The sequence below is a fragment of the Alexandromys fortis genome, unplaced genomic scaffold (assembly GCF_014885135.2).
Source record: "Alexandromys fortis isolate MF-2015 unplaced genomic scaffold, M_Fortis_MF-2015_v1.1 scaffold_173, whole genome shotgun sequence".
NCBI lineage: Eukaryota > Metazoa > Chordata > Mammalia > Rodentia > Cricetidae > Alexandromys > Alexandromys fortis.
Genome location: NW_026068051.1, coordinates 596,316 through 613,388, shown reverse-complemented (window position 1 = coordinate 613,388; position 17,073 = coordinate 596,316). Strand labels below are relative to the sequence as shown.

General features: G+C 40.1%; 1 protein-coding gene across 1 annotated transcript in view; it reads right to left on the bottom strand.

Moving 5' to 3' along the window:
• Positions 1 to 15,898, bottom strand: part of Dhx40 (DEAH-box helicase 40) — a 39,507-nt gene extending 23,609 nt beyond the window's left edge. The window contains exons 1-8 of the mRNA XM_050119573.1: positions 15,691 to 15,898; positions 14,713 to 14,880; positions 12,106 to 12,251; positions 9,960 to 10,079; positions 8,870 to 9,097; positions 8,428 to 8,494; positions 6,995 to 7,126; positions 660 to 759 (exon numbers count right to left, since the gene is read on the bottom strand). Coding sequence (XP_049975530.1) covers positions 660 to 759; positions 6,995 to 7,126; positions 8,428 to 8,494; positions 8,870 to 9,097; positions 9,960 to 10,079; positions 12,106 to 12,251; positions 14,713 to 14,880; positions 15,691 to 15,802 — 1,073 coding nt within the window. The 5' untranslated portion in view covers positions 15,803 to 15,898. The remainder of the gene's footprint in view (positions 1 to 659; positions 760 to 6,994; positions 7,127 to 8,427; positions 8,495 to 8,869; positions 9,098 to 9,959; positions 10,080 to 12,105; positions 12,252 to 14,712; positions 14,881 to 15,690) is intronic.
• Positions 15,899 to 17,073: the final 1,175 nt, after the last annotated feature.

The window sequence follows — 17,073 nt, the reverse complement described above, 5'->3', positions numbered from 1 at the left end:
CAGGCACGGGCCAGGCACTTTCCCTAACAGAGCAGAGAAAGACAGAATTGATGGGACTACCTGCCAGCCCAGATGAAAAATAGGACCTCTAGGTTGAGTGAAAAACCCTGCCTCAAAAGGAATACAGTGGAGAATGAGAGAGGAGGACACCCAATGCCTTCCGACCTCTGTGTATATGTACATACAAATAAAACTTAAAAAAAAAAAAAAGTCGAGTGGTGGTAACCTTTAATTCTAGCACTCAGGAGGCAGAGGTAGGTGAATTTCTGTGAGTTCATGGCCAGCCTATTCTACAGAGCTAGTTCCAGGACAGGCTCCAAAGCTACAGAGTAAACAAACAAAGACAAAATAAAAGAAAAAAGTAAGAAAATAAAACATTAAGAAATAGGTGAGAAAGGAATTAGTAAAAAACACAGGTTTGCAAACTCTGTAATGACTTATGTTAACTAAATGGTTTCCTTCACTTTTAGAGAATTTTCAAAAGTTTTAAACCTGGGCCAGCAAAACAGCTCAGTGGGAAAAGGCACTTGTATGTAAGTCTGGTCACCTGAATGCAATCTCCAGTACCTAAATGGTAGAAGGCAAAAACCAATTCCCTCGAATTGTCCTGACCTCCACAAGCATACATATACACAAATAAGTTTTTTAAAAAGTTGTACCTGATCCCATCTATTGTCAAAGATGTTGCAGAAATATTGGTGGATATGACACACTTTCTAATTCCAGGTGGAGGTGGCAAAAATATTCTCCTCTGTTGATCTAAAATATACACAGAGAAAAAAAATACTAGTTTAAGACATGCTCTTGTCAACACCAATCTTTAAAAGAAATCATTTCTTTTCATTAGAAGTTGTATTTTTATCACCTCTTCTTTCTTTTTCTTTACTATANAAAAAACTAGAATATAAGCTAAAATAACAAAAACTATTTCTTAATGTTTCACTTTTAAGATTTTTAAATCCAGACTGGAAAGATGTCTCAGAGCTTAAAGGAACTTACTGCTCGTCCTATGGACCCAAGTTTGAATCCCAGCACCGCATCTGTTGGCTCACAACAACCTTTAACTGCAGTTCCAGAGGATCTGAAGCCCTCCTGCCTCCAAAGGTACCTGATCACATGCACAGACCCACCTACCTACATACAATTAAATATAAATCTTTACAAACAGATTTTCTTAAAATATGGAATTATATACTGCTACTATTACAAAAAGATCACTTAAAGCTATGTCCTTTATCTAGGTTATAGCTCCATGTAAAGACATGTATAAAAGTATGAATTTACCTATTAAAAACCAAGGACATACATACACACATATTCAAACTTCCTGAAGCCAATCCACAGATTCCAAACTAAGGATCTCTGTCATCCTTAAAGATTAATCAGCTAGCAGGGCAATGGGTACCTTTAATCCCAGCACTCGGGAGGCAGAGTCAGGTGGATCTCTGAGTCTGAGATCAGCCTTGTCTACAGGGCAAGTTCCAGGACAGTCAAGGCTACACAGAGAAACCCTGTCTCAGAAAAAGAAAAAATACTGATCAGTTAAATAGTTTTTACTTTTGGGATATGTCTGCCTACCTAATGTCTACCTCTCCAAAGAAGTAAGGCCACACTCATTACTAGTAGGGGTGGGGTAGCAATGCATACTGTACCTCCATGCTGTGTCTCTGGTCTTAGAGTATAACACCAGTAATAAATATTTTCCCCTAAAAGAGCTGCATGGATGGATCATCTATGTCAATGAGATCCAAAATCAAGAACAGGAGCACAACTATTGGGACAAGAAGAAAATTTTGTTTGTTTGTTTTTTGAGATAGGGTTTCTTTGTGTAGCCCTGGCTGTCCTTAAACTTGCTCTGAAGACCAGGCTGGCCTTGGATTCAGAGGTCTGCCTTGTCACTTCACCGTTGAGTGCTGAGATTAAAGTTGTACACCAGGACCACATGCCAAGAAGAAAAATTCTTAATTTGCATTTGTTTTTCATATTCCTTTCAACTTTTTGTTTATTATTATAAATAGGTTGTGTAACAGTTTCATTAAGACACAGCAATTATGATTGCCTTTAATTCCCAACTTTCCTAATCATGGACCAGTCAGACACACCTTAGCCCTTAGTAACCCAGCACCTGATAAGGGACTATAATAATCAGGGAGAAAAACTGGCAGAGAAAGAAACATTCCAAATCCTACCAAGAAATAAAGATGTATTTTTAAATATTTATTTGTTTTATGTGCACTGGTGTTTTGCTTGCATGTGTCTGTGTGAGGGTGTCAGATCCTCTGCAACTGGAGTTACAGACAGTTGTAAGCTTCCATGTGGTTGCTGGGAATTGAATCCAGGTCCTCTGGAAGAGCAGTCAGTGCTCTTAACCACAGAGCCCAGAATTAAGTTATGTTTTTAAGGACCATTTAACACACTTACTGATATAAAGCTTCTGTGACAGATGTGATAAAAACTAATGAAAACAGAATTCTCATCATGGAATTCCCTGTCTAAATGCTCTTACCAAAAGAGCCCAAAGCAGAAATATACTTGTGTAGGCATAGAGTCTATGTGGATAAAAGGAATACAATTCAATGTAGTGAAACCTCAACAACTGCCAATCAAGAAGGAAAGAGTAGGACGACTGTGGAATACAATATTTCCAAGTTCAAACTCTGCCCACCCTGAGAAGTCATCTGATGCATCAAAGAAATGCCTTGAGCATTCTTTTTTTAAAAAAGATTTATTTATTTATTATGTATACAATTCTGCATATTATGTATATGTATTCTGTCTGCATGTGTGCCTACATGCCAGAAGAGGGCACCAGATCTCATTATAGATGGTTGTGAGCCACTATGTGGTTGCTGAGATTTGAACTCAAGACCTCTGGAAGGAAAGTCAGTGTTCTTAACCTCTGAGCCATCTCTCCAGCCCCCTTGAGCATTCTTTTCTCTCTTTTTTTAACTAGTTTTTTTTTAAATAATCAATCCAAATTTTCACTCCCTACCCTGCCTTGAGCATTATAAACAACACATGAAAATCAACCTCCTGACATGAGAAAACCTTAAATAATTACAAAAATACATCTAAAAACATATCAGACTAGAAAGAAACCACAAACATTTGAAGGACAGAGACTATGCTAAAGAAATAGAGACACCAACAAAAGGAGCAGAAACTGCATTCAAAGACAAAATTCAAGAGAATTTCCTTGAAATGAAGCACCGAATCTGAAGACAAAGAGTACATCGGGGTGCTTATCATGCTTGTGATTATGTAAGTAGACAAAATGCCAAAATTCAATGAACCATAGCTTTAAAATAATATTACATGTCTTATTTATTTATCATATGTAAATTATATCTCAAAAAAGTTATTTTTAGAAACTGGAGAAATAGCTCAGCAGTTAAGAGCACTGGCTGCTCTTCCAGAGAACCTGAGTTCATTTCCCAGCACCCACATGGCAGCTCACCACTGTCTGTAACTCCAGGATCCAACACCCTCACACATACATACAGGCAAAACACCAACAAAATATAAGCAAAATAAGAATGATAAATGAAGCAGGGATAGCTAAGTTAGCACATTAATCAGTACTGCAGCAATTCCACCTGAATGCCTCTTTGTACTATTACAAGCTACTATAATAATATTCATAATGGATCATAAGAACTTACACATGATAGTACTCAAAAGAAAAAAACAAACTAAAACATCCAATGAGAGTTTACTCATACAACTTCATCATGTAGATAGATAGAAAAAAATTGCATAGACTCAGAAATAATGCTGAACACAGCTTGTAGTCATAGTGAAACCAGAAGTATACTCTCAAAGGGTATATTTACCACTGAACTCGATGGCAAATTAAATCAGGGAAAATGAATTAGTAGACCACAGGGACAACTCAAAACACACACACACTACTGTAGCAATGGTTAAAAAAGAAAGAAATGATCAGCTAAAAGAACAGGGGCTGGAGAAACAGCTCAGCGGTTAGGAGCATTGGTTACTCCTCCAAAGAACCTAGGTTCAATTCTCAGCACCCACATGGCAGCTCACACCTGTCTATAACTCCAGTTTTAGGGAACCTGAAACCAATGGCAAAACCTCAATGCACATAAAAATTAAATATATATTTTTTTAAAGTGCCACTATTAAAAAAGAAAGATCACCTCTATAAGTTGCCATTTACTTGGATTGAAAGATCTAGGTCGATAAATGCACAAGTCAGAAAGCTGACTTAGAAACCCAAGAGGCTTACAGCTCAGGAGCAAGAAAGAAGTAGAAAAGGCTCTCAAGAGTCAGTCACGAAAACACAAAGTAAGTCTGACATGTCTCCCAAACAGAAATGGTTAAGAAAACGGCAAGTTATAACTGAAATCTTAAGAAGCAGTCTCATTTCAGTGAGGGAAACAAAGCTAGGGAAGAAGAGCTAGCAACAGCCCCAGAAAAAGAGTAGTCACAGGGGTGAGACATATATTACCACACTGGGCTTTTTACCATGGTTTCTAAAATTTTTAGTTACAAAGTTAATTATCAAAGTCCAGAAAACAATGAGAACCTTAATAATTGCTCTTAAGCAATGGTGGAGCATACCTTTAATCCCAGCGTTTAGGAGGCAGAGGTAGGTGGATCTCTGTGAGTTCAAGACCAGTCTGGTCTACAGAGTGAGTTCTAGGACAGCCAGAGCTGTTGAACAGAGAAATGCTGTCCGGGGTGGTGGGAGGATGACTGCCTTTAGACTGGGTGGTGCTGCACAGTTCTAATAGCAGCACTCAGGAGGCACAAGTGGGCAGATCTATAAATTCAAGGCCAGCCTGGTTTACAAATGGAGTTTGAGACAGAGAAACCTTGTCTCAAAAAAACCAAACCAAACCAAAAACAAGTTGTTGAGTTTGTATATTACACCCAATGGTCCACAATCAGACAGAATCTTGTAACATGTAAGTTGGTCTACAGAAGTTGAATTAATTTTGTTATCTGTCCTTGAGACTTGGCTTTGGCTTGAGTTGGGAGTTTCCAGACAAGTCTGGTCTATAGAGCAAGCCCCAGGATAGCCAGGGCTACACAGAGAAACCTTGTTTCAAACTCCCCTCCCCTCAAAAAATGAAAAGAAAAGTAATTGTCTTTATGATGTAAAATGGAGATCACTATTTAATCTGTGATCAAGAGTCTACTATCACAAAATATTTCCAAAATAACACCTGTTCTATGGTTAACTACTAATGTAATTTTTAGCTTTTTTTTAAAAAAAATTGTTTCTCATGGGATAATTTGATGACCTTGATATGCCAAGGATTTCATAAGCAAACCCAAAAGGGGAAATAGATAAATGTGGCTATTAAAATAAAAATTCTTGCTGCAAAAGCATACGGACCTGAGTTCAAATCCTCAGAACCCACATTAAGAAGCCAGGCATGGTCACATGTGCTTGTAATCGCAGCATTGAGGGGTGGAGATAAGTGGACCTCCAGAGCTTGCCAGCCAGGCTACCCAAAAGGTTGCACTTCAAATTCAGTGAGAGACCTTTCTCTGGGTAATGAGGCAAGAATAAAATGTCAGTTGCAGAGCAAAGCAATCATAAAACATGATACCATCGAGATAAAAAAATGTAAGTAGAATAAAACATAAATACTTGCTGAAGCGAATCAGGTACTGTTGAAGTTAGAGTTCTTAATTTAAATATTCTTTAAACCATACAGATGTACTTTAGGTCAAATCTGTTTGGATGGTTGATGTATTTCATTCAAAAATATATAATAACTGAATTCTGTAGCAGCAAGATTTGCTGGAGGAGGGATTTTAAAAAATTGTTTCTATTTTTTTATGTGTATGGATGTTTTGCCTACATATATGTTTGTGTACCTCACATGTGTGGTGCACAAGGAGGCCAGAAGCAGGCTTCAATCCTCTAGGACTGAAGCTACATATGGTTGTGAGCCAACATATGGTGCCAGGTACTTAACTAGGGTCCTCTGGAAAAGCAGTCAGTGCTCTTAACTGCTGGTCCATCTTTCTTCAGCCACAGCACACCTTTAAGTTTTATAAGTTAACTCCAATAATAAAAGAAGTTTCACAGAAAAAATTCTAGGTCTCATTCAACAATATTTATTATAGCCAAATAAAAGTTTGCATATGCTCTTTGAACATACACACACACACCAAATACATGACCATTCTTGAAAAGTGGCCAATATATGGCTACTTAATAGAGAATAAAAATCCACTCTGTTTATTGTAAGACATACCAGGACACCTAAGACTTTTATCAATTTTGCAGCAATGGCAGACTAAGTATTGAGAGACTATAGTCCTCATTTGAAAGAATGCCCAAAAGGAACTTTGTTCTGTTCGGAGACCACAAAATTCACTCTTAAAATACTGAGGAGATCCAAGGTTCTTGAAAGCTACCGTGAAAGGACTTTAAACAAAATTGGTTCTCTCAAGGGATGATGGTTCTCTTAACATTTTACTTCATGATTTGGGTTAAGACCTGGAAGTTACAAAACCGAGATCAGTTTGTGAAATTTTTTTTAAATATTTATTTATTTATTTATTTANATGGTTGTGAGCCACCATGTGGTTGCTGGGATTTGAACTCAGGACCTTTGGAAGAACAGGCAATGCTCTTAACCACTGAGCCATCTCTCCAGCCCAGTTTGTGAGATTTTTTGACCCAAATATTAGAGATCTATATATGTTTTGTATATAAACAGTAATTAATGAAAAACATTTTAAAAGGGGGATGGAGAGAGAGTTCAGTGGTCAAGAGCTCTTGCTACTCTTTCAGGGGACCAGAGTCTGGCGCCCAGTACCCCTATCAAGCAACACACTTCTGCCTGTAAATATAGTGCTAGGTATGCAATGCTCTCTTCTGGCCCAGCTGGCTCCCACAAGCATATACTCATATACACGACACACACAGAAACACATAAATAAAAAAACTAAATAGTTTTTAAAAAGTCTTTAAAAGCCTGTCATATTTTCTTTCCTAGTGAGGAATTACCTGTTGTCATAGACCCATAACACGGCAGTATCAATAAGCCATCTAGCGTGGTGTCTTGAACATCATAATCGTAATCGACAGACTCAGCCATCTGAAAAAGCAGTTCACAACTCTTCTCTATTTCAAACTGACCTGGAATGAGAAGGAAGAACTTCAGGAACTGAACTGCAATTTTTTTGGAGCCTGTCCTGGAACTAGCTCTTGTAGACTAGGCTGGTCTCGAACTCACAGAGATCCACCTGCCTCTGCCTCCAGAGTGCTGTGATTAAAGGAATGTACCACCACCACATGGCCTGAACTGCAAATTTTAAAGATCTTTTTGAAGTCCAGTTTAAAATTAGCTTAAGGTTGTGTTATATCACTTTTTTTTTTCATGTAAGGTATGCCCAACCTCAACAACAAAATTCAAGCAGAAGTATGCTTCTGATTTCTAAAGAAGCAAAAGTGTTAATCATCTTCAAGCCCTCAGGCTGTTAATACAGAGTTTCAGGAAGACTGAAATACACACAGGAGAAACTAGTCCAGGAAATTACTGAATTCAGGTACATTGCAAAAACTTGAACTTAACTTTCAAACAGTGAAGATACAGTTTTAAAAGTCTCACTTCAGACATTAGTACTGGCAGAGTAAGCCATTAGCAATGAAATAACTTATTTCTGTTAGGATGCAGCCAGTTAAAAATTTAAATTACTCTTAGTAACTGCTCTATTTTTGACACCCCAAATCTGCTACAAGCTTGTAATACATGGAATCTATATCATATCTACACTGTATTATCTCACCATTTCAAGGAATGACAGTTGAGATGTCTGAATAAAAGAATTAATTATTCAGAACCAGTATTACTTAGTCAAATTAGAGCTCTGTCTATAGTAAACTTCCCTTCCTCTACTCCCCCCCAAAAACCACTTTCCAGAGCTAATTTCTATGAAAGGGTGGTGTAGTTCATATGTTTTATTAGTGAGCCTAGCATTCTGTCTACCTACTATCTAGCTGAGAATCATAAACAGGTAAGGCAACAGCTGAGAAAGAAGTCCAAATATCCTAGGAGAAGGGGCAGTCTGTCCACTCCAGTGTCATATGTCCTGCTTCCAAAAGAAAGACATTAACTAGGTGCAGTGATGTGTGCCTGCTCCCCAGAGTGGTCTGGGCAATAAATCAAGAAAGACCTTGTCTCAAAATCCACAAAATCATTTCATTTACTTACTTATTTATTGAAGAATTGAGGGGTTTTTGTTTGTTGTTGTCCCTCTTTGTTTTTGAATGGGGCCTTATCATATAGCTCAAAGCTAGTCTTGTATGTAGTCTGATCTGTCTTTGAAGTTGTAGCAATCATTCTGCCTCTGTCTCCAGAGTCCTGAGGTTAGTACCATGCACCACTATACCTGGCTTAAAAACTATAGATATTATTAAACCTAGTAGAGAATGCTCACCAGTCAGAAAAACTAAAATGTCTCCAGCCATTTCATTCAAATGAATATCCATGGTCACTTTCACAATCTAAAGAAAAAAAGCAAAAATATAATAATCCTATGTTGGTATAAAATACTCATTCACTACCATATCTTCTTGATCCACAAAACAAAAAAAAAATGCGCTCCCCAAAGTCCTAGCATTCATGAAGGCACAATGGCTCAGTAAGCAAGGTGCTTGCCACGCAAGCTTGATGACCTTAGTTTAATCTCTACAACCCACACAAAGGTAGATGGAGACAACAACCTCAGAGTTGTCATCTGACCACCATATGCATGACCCCTACAAGACATCATACACACCTGTATTATTCATGACAATAAATGAAATTTGTAAAAATAAGATAAATTGCCCAAGTAAAATCACATACACAAAAGACACAAAAATATTGCTAAGTAATACCGCTTGAATATATGCAGTATTTTCTCTGTCTCGTGGGCCAATCAAATTGCAGAATTTCTCTCTGACTGGATAGAGTCTTCCAGGTATATCAAATATGGGGCAGTTTCCAAAGAATGCAGAGAGTTTCGCTAGCTCCATAGTTGCTGACATCACCACCACCTTTAAATGTTCTTTCCTGTTAGGAGACTTATCCTGAAACAGCTTCTTCAGTAAACCAAATAAGATATCCTGAAAGAAAAATCTAGTAAGCCACAAATGCTAGCATTTTATTATTTTACTTATTTGTTCATTTCTATTTATTTATTTTTGAAACCGGGTCTCACTGTGAAGCTCTGGTTGGCTTAGAACTTACTAAGTAAAACAGGAACCTGCCTGCCTCTGTCTCCCGAATATAAGAAATATTTATGTTTTGAGACAGAGTTTCAAGTAGCCCAGGGCTGGTGTAGAACTAGATATATAGTCTGGAATGACCCTGAATTTCGAATCCTCCTACTTCCACTTCAAGAGTGCTGGGATTTTTAAGCAGTGTTGAAGATCAACCCAGGGCTTTGTACATACTAGGCCAGCACTCTACCAACTGAGCTACATCCCTAGCCCAGCTAACCTATTTTATTTTATTTTTGTTTGTTGAAAAAGGTCTCACTATGTAGCATAGGGTGGTCTGGAACTCCTCTGTAGACTAGGCTGGCCTCAAACTCTTAAGAAATCTGCTTACCTCTGCCTCCTGAGTGCTAGGATTAAAGTCATCGACCATCATGCCCAATCACAAGCTATTTAAAATAGATTGTTATTATAACCAAAGAATTTCTATTTCAATAGAATAAAATGTTAAGAGGAGGCAATTCTTGATAAAGTAAAAAGTTACCCCAAACAAATGACCTATTTTTTGTTTTTGTTTTTTTATTTTTTCGAGACAGGGTTTCTCTGTGTAGCTTTGCAGCCTATCCTATAACTCGCTCTGTACACCAGGCTGATCTCAAACTCATAGAGATCTGCCTGCTTCTGCCTCCTGTCCAAGTGCTGGGATTAAAGGTGTGAACCACCACTGCCCTACACACTTATTATATATAAAAAAAATTTAAATACTCACTGTAGTCAAAGTTCTTTCATGAGCTTCATCCAAAATAATGACACTGAATTTGTTAAGATTTGGATCTCCCAAAATATGTTTGAGTAAACACCCATCAGTCATGTATTTGATTGCTGTTTCCTAATGTTTGAAAGCAGAGTACAACAACTTGTAGCATCACAAAACTTCACTAAGATTCAACTAATTCCCCATCCCCAAATGCACAGATCAAACCACCACATTGAAAGAAACATAAAACTGTTTAACAAGGATGGTTAACTATAAAAGACACCACCAAAATAAACAGGAACTAAGGAGCGTCCTGAGATAAAGCAAGTCACCAATAAGGAGACACAAAGATGTCTGTGGAATGTGGCAAGATAAATTCTTACAGACAAGATACGGGGGATACTTTAGTGGCAGTGCATACATTTTCTAGCATGCACAAGGCCCTAGGTTATATCCCCAGCATGGCAAACAAACTAAAAAAAACTTTGCTGACTTGGTTAATTAAGTTGCCAAGTTTCCCACTGATTCAAGAACATCAAGACCCAGTATGGAATAAGCTGGCTAGTCTTTGTCAACTTGACATAAATATAGTCAGTCACCTGAGAGGAGGGAACCTCAACTGAGAAACTGTCTCCAAAGATCAGTGCCATCCTGGGACATATGGTTGTAGAAGGTTCTATGATAAAGCAAACTGAACAAGCCATTGAAAACAAGTCAGTCAACAGCACTCCAAGGCCTCTATGTCTACTGATGCATCTAGATTCCTGCCTTGGTTTCCCTAAATGATGGTCTGTAACCTGTAAGCCAAGTGAACTCTTTCCTCCCCAAGTCAGTTTTGGTTAACATTTTATCATAGTAATAAAAAATAAACTAAGATAATGAATAGACTCTGAAAACAGCTAAGTGTGATAAGAGGTACAAAGTAAATACTGTGTTATGTCACTTAGATACTTTGACTAGGCATGTTCATAGAGGTGAGAGCCACAGGGGCTGAAAGCAGTTTCTGTTTGAGATTATAAAAAAGATCTGAAAATAGCAGTGATAGTTAAACAACATTGTAAACTGTGACTGTACCTGATGCTACTGAATTATACACTTCTTAAGATGGTTAAGATGGCAAAGTTCATCTTATGTACACTTTAGTACTACAAGAAAATAGGTTAGATATGAAAGCCACCAACACTAGGTTTGAAGAGATGGTCTGGTGGTAACAGTGCTGTTCTTGCAGAGGAGCCTAGTTTGCTTCCCTGCACCTACACAACAACTCACAATCATCTATTAATTTCAATTCCAGGGAATCCAATGCCCTCTTCTGCCTTTCTCAGGTATCAGGCATGCATGTAGCACACGAACATACATGCAGACAAAAACAACTATACACATAAAATAGATTTTTAAGGTATAATCTTTAAATGCAAATAATTTATGATTTTAAAAAAAGTATCTTAAGAAGAATAAACATTACCTTCATTTGATAATGGATAAATTAGCTGAGGAAGGAGAAAAGAGGGTACTGGGTACCTAAGAGGTAAAGCTTTAGCCATATGCAACAAAAATTAATTCTAGGGGCCGGACAGATGCCTTAGGAGTTAAGAACACTTGCTGCTTTTTCTCAGAGAAGCGGGATTCAGTTGCCAGCACCTCTAAGGTAGACCCATCCCATCTGTAATTCTAGTTGCAGGTAACTGGTGCCCTCTTCTGGACTCCTCAGGCACCAGGCATGTACATGGTGCACATATACCACACAGACAGGCAAAATACTTACATGCATGAAAGTCAAAAAACATAACAAAACAAAAATACCTTCCTTTTGTGAATTCTGAGGACTGAACTCGGGTCCTCATGCTTCAAGGCAGGTCCTTTACCGACTGAGTTGTCTCCCCACGCCATACATCCCCCCACGCCATCCCTACTCTTAAGGGTTACCTATTTGTTATTTGAAGAAGCTAGCTTTCATGAAGGAGCTAGCCTACTTGGGGAGACCGTGAGTGAAAAACAAACAACACACATATACACATGGCACTTGAGGGGCAACACTTAAAGTTACCCATTGACCACCACACACAAGTACATACACGAGATCACAGAAAGACAAACATAAGAGTTAGGGGTGTAAGTTTGTAGTACTTTAAAATGTATACCAGTAAAACTATTGTACCTTGGAACTGCAATCATCAAAACGAACTTGGTATCCTACTTTAGAGCCCAAGGTGCATTTCATTTCTTCAGCAACCCTCTGAGCAACTGATATGGCAGCAACTTTTCGTGGCTGAGTCACGCCAATCATGCCATGTTGTGAAAATCCTATCAAAACCAGAAACAAACACACAAAGTTAGTTAGCAATGGTTTCTTCCTACTGAACTAAAATTAAAATTGTTGCTGGTCAATCAATACAAATAGAATGAATGTTTCCAAAGGAAAATCCTCTAAATTGCAACATACTGTAGCATATCTGCAAATACACTACAAATAAATCTATTGATTTAAAATAGAAATGCACACTCAGTGACCAGAAGGATGCTTCAGCAGATCCCAGAGGCAGGAGGGAACTAACTCCCTACAGTTACGCTCTGACCTCTACATGCACACTGTGTCACACATCTGTCTATACACATATACTGATATAAAAGGAAGTTAATTCTAAAAAATACACATGCATTACCATTCTAAATGTACAAGTGTTAATTAGGTGTGAGGTTTTTGTTTTCCAATTTTTAAAGATTTATTTATTTATTTTGTATACAGTGTTCTATCTGCATGTGTGCCTGCACACCAGAAGAGGGCACCAGATCTCATTATAGATGGTTGTGAAACACCATGTGGTTGCTGGGAATTGAACTCAGGACCTCTGTAAGAACAACCAGTGCTCTTAAGCGCTGAGCCATCTTGCCAGCCCCCACTTTTCAATTTTTAAAATCATCCATAAATATGGCAAGATTCTGTAGGTTTGGGTTGTTTGTTTTACTTTAAGATCAGATCTCATTCTGCTGTCATACTTCCCTCAAACTCCTAAGCTCTACTGATTGTCTTGGCTCCACCTCCCAAGCAGCTGGTACTATAGGCATACAGACTGCACCTGGCTTTAGAAGTGTAAAACTGAAATCTAAAAACCTCCACACACTTCCTAAACTTTTCCTTGACACAGAAGTAAAACTGGACTTAAATAAACCACATTTCCATTAAGTTTCTGAAGATTTTTTTTTTTTTAATTTTCGAGACAGGGTTTCTCTGTAGCTTTTTGGTTCCTGTCCTGGAACTAGCTCTTGTAGACAAGCTGGCCTCGAACTCACAGAGATCCACCTGCCTCTGCCTCCCGAGTGCTGGGATTAAAGGTGTGCGCCACCACCGCCCGGCCCATTTCTGAAGATATTTTAACCATGAAAATGGAGATGCAATATATATTTTTTCTTAATAACATGAAAATAATGGTATGCCTTAGCAGATGTCAAATTAGGTTTGATGCATCAGATTAGGTTAATATAAGGGCAGACGTGATAGAGGTCAGCATGAAGAGAATAGATGGAGGCCATTCTCAAAATAAAATTAATTAAAAGTTGGGCTGTGGATGGTGCATTCCTTCAATCCCAGCACTTGGGAGGCAGAAGCAGGAGTACGTCTGTGAGTTCTAGGCTGACCTGGTCTACAAGAGCTAGTTCCAGGACAGGCTCCAAAGCTACAGAAAAACCCTGTCTCGAAAAACCAAAAAAAAGAAAAAAGAAAATGAAAAAATAATTAAGTTTTAAAATATATGTTTTCGAGTAAAGTGTGTATATCTCTGTACTTGAATGTACACCTTCAGGTGCCCAGGAGTCCAGAAGAGGGCATCAGATTCCCCAGAGATAGAGTTACAGGTTCAAAGTGGGTGCTGGGAACAGAAGTCTGGACCCTAGAAAAGCAGCAAGAACTCTCATCTGCTGAGCCATCTCTCCAGCCCCCTCCAAATTAGTTTTTATTTTAATGTGAATCATATCCAAAATGATTTTGCTCTTTTCCAACTTTAAGACAGAGAATGTTGTCATACTAGTGAAACAGACACATTCTCGGTCATTTGTTAGCTTGATGCTGATAGAATCTGAGAATAATTACCTAATAAAGCTCTGGAGGAAGAATAATAAAAATGCCAACAACAGAGAACACCTATCTTCTTCCTTCAAAATCGCTTCAGTTATCCCTGGGTAACAAGACAGCCTTATTCTAAGGAGAAAATTAGCGGGGCTTGAGAGATGGCTCAGAGGTTAAGAGCACTGATTGCTCTTCCAAAGGTCCTGAGTTCAATTCCCAGCAACCACATGGTAGCTCACAACCATCTGTGATGGGGTCTGGTGCCCTCTTCTGGTCTGCAGGCATACACACAGACAAAATGTTGTATACATAATAAATAAATATATAAATATTTTTTTAAAAAAGGAGAAAATTAGCATCTATCTGCTATATTTTTTCCTTCCTCACCATATAACCATAGCTGGCCTGGAACTCACTATATAAACTATGTTAACCTCAAAGTTCAAAGATGCCCTTGCCTCTAACAAGTGCTGGGATCGAAATATGTACTCTCACACCCAGCCTTCTTCTATTATTACTACAGCAAATAAAAATGGAAAAAAACTCACCAGCAATTCCTGAGCCTGAAATAAAGCAAAGGAGACAAAGCGAGGATGGGGAAATGGGGAAGTGGGCAAAATGGGCATGTACACACTACAGCACTTTTACTAGACCTTAAAGTTTTGTTTCTTTCGTGCTTCCAGATGTATCCAAGAAGATTACCTGCTTCATAAAGGTATTTAGGGAGTTGAGTTGTTTTACCACTTCCTGTATTTCCAGTAACAATGAGGAACGAATTGTCCCTCACAGCTTGAATGAGCTTTTTTCTTTGTTTTTGAATAGGAAAAGTTGGAGTTGTTCCTCCCTCCTGCGATGTGCATCCTTTCTCTTCTGTAACAACACAAAAACAGTGCAATTAAAAGACCTGTGAAGCTGTCTCTGACAACGTCTCAGAACCGAACGAAGAAAAGCAAAGAAATCACACAACTGGAAGGCTCAATTCACGACTTTCCAGTGACGTCACCTATGGACAAATCACACGTCAAAGTTTCTAAACTTAGAGTAACTTTTTGGCAACAGTCAAACAACTTCAACATTGTTGATGTGTAACTCAAAGTACTTGACAAAGTCAGTCTAGCACTAGGGGACATGCATGCATGCATACCTCCACAGAAGCACAAAACTCCAAGTTTTATTAGACAACAGAGCAAAAACCTGAACTCAGCGGAACAACTCTCAGAAGAATAAGAAGCCACCTGTATTTGCTTCTGATTCACGGTTCAAGTTAGGTCCCTGTTCAGAGTGACTGATATCCCAGAAGGCCAAGTGGTGGGTAACCATGGAAACTGGCTCCTGGAAACGGGCTCCCTTCATACCGTACCCAAAGGCAGGCTGGCGGCCCGGCGAAGGGGAGGGGGATGAACGGGTAGAGAACAAAGGCTTTATGAGGCTGTTGAAGAGCAGAACGCATTTTGGGCGTTTGGGTCCACTTTCTTACCCCCAGGCGAGGTTTTCACCTAACTTGGGTTTGGGACCGCCCCCCTCTAAGCCAAAGTGCTCACTGGACGCAAAGTTCGCCTTCAGACTTGAAAGACCAAGAGAACGTCTGAGCCTCCTCCCCCTCTCCTCTGCCACCCAGAAATGTACTTTTCACCCCTCAAATAACTCCCGCCGGCTGCCACGCCGTCCCGCGGACCGCACCTCTGTCAGCGATGCGAACAGCTGACGGCCGCTCTTCCTGGAGCTCTCTTGGCAGTTCGCCCTCCTCCTGCCGCCTTGGCGCCCTGCCCGCGACGGCGGGAAACCGGGACATAGACCCGGTCCGGAGAAGAGGCGATCACGTCCACCGAGCTGAGGAGATGGGAGGGGAAAGGCGAGGACGCGCCCTGATGACGTGCGGGTGTTTACTTCCGCGCGTGCGACTGGCACTGACGGGAGGAGGAGCGGCTCGGTGACGTGGCGGCGGCCGCTTGGACGCGCACGGCCCGCCCTCCTGGGGAGGGCCCCGAAGCCCCGCCCCCAGAGGCGCCCCGCCCACTGCACGTGCCGGCGCCTGAGCTGCGAAGCTGCGAAGCCGCGCCTGAGCACCCGAAGGCTAGTTCACGGTTTGGGTTTTGGTTTGTTTTGTTTGAGTTGTAGAGTAAAGTAAGGCAGGACGACACCTCCTTTAGGCGCCACACCATCACCGGTCTCCTCTATCCCACACACCCCATTAGAAGTGACCCTTTTCCAGGAGCTGCAGCCGTCCTCACACACTGTGGTCCTGGGCAACGCACTACCCTCTCTCCTTCTCTGGACACACAGTTACTGAGTTTCCAGCCAACTTTTAGTGCTGTAGTTTTCAAAACTTAGGTTCTCTGCCATTTCATCACCCTCCCGGAAGTCTGCATTTACATTTATTTGCATGGGGCTGGAGAGATTTCTTAGAGGTTAAGAGCATTGCCTGCTCTTCCAAAGATCCTGGGTTCAATTCCCAGGAACCACATGGCGGCTCACAACCATCTGTAATGGGGTCTCGTGACCTCTTCTGGCCTCCAAGCATACATTTATTTGCATGGTTTCTACATCCTCCGAGTGGCTGGGAAGGCCCACAGGAGCCAGACTTTAAGAACACCATTATTCACTGTACACCTGCAGGTAGCAGCGACTCGAGGTGGGAAGTCACTATCTGAAGAGGAGAGATGAATAAACTGACTTTTAATGGAAGTGTCTTCCTAATGAAACAGAACTGCTGAGAATTCTACAGATACACTCTCAGAGGTGGTGTGTGTGTGTGTGTGTGTGTGTGTGTGTGTGTGTGTGTGTGTGTGTAAAGGTACTCTGGGAACTTGGTGTATAGTTGAGTGGTAGAGTACTTATCTACTCTATGGGAAGCCCTGGTGTTCAATTCCCAGTATCATACATAAACTTTATCAAAGCCAAGTATGTGGTTTGCACCCATGGCCGTAGTACTTGGGAGGCAGAGGCAGGAAAATTGCTGTGAGTTCCAGGCCACCATTAGAGTACAGAATGAGACCCTGTCTCAGAGAAGGAGGTGGTGGATGGGAGGGAGAGAGAGAAAGAAGGGAAGGGAAGGAGAGGGGA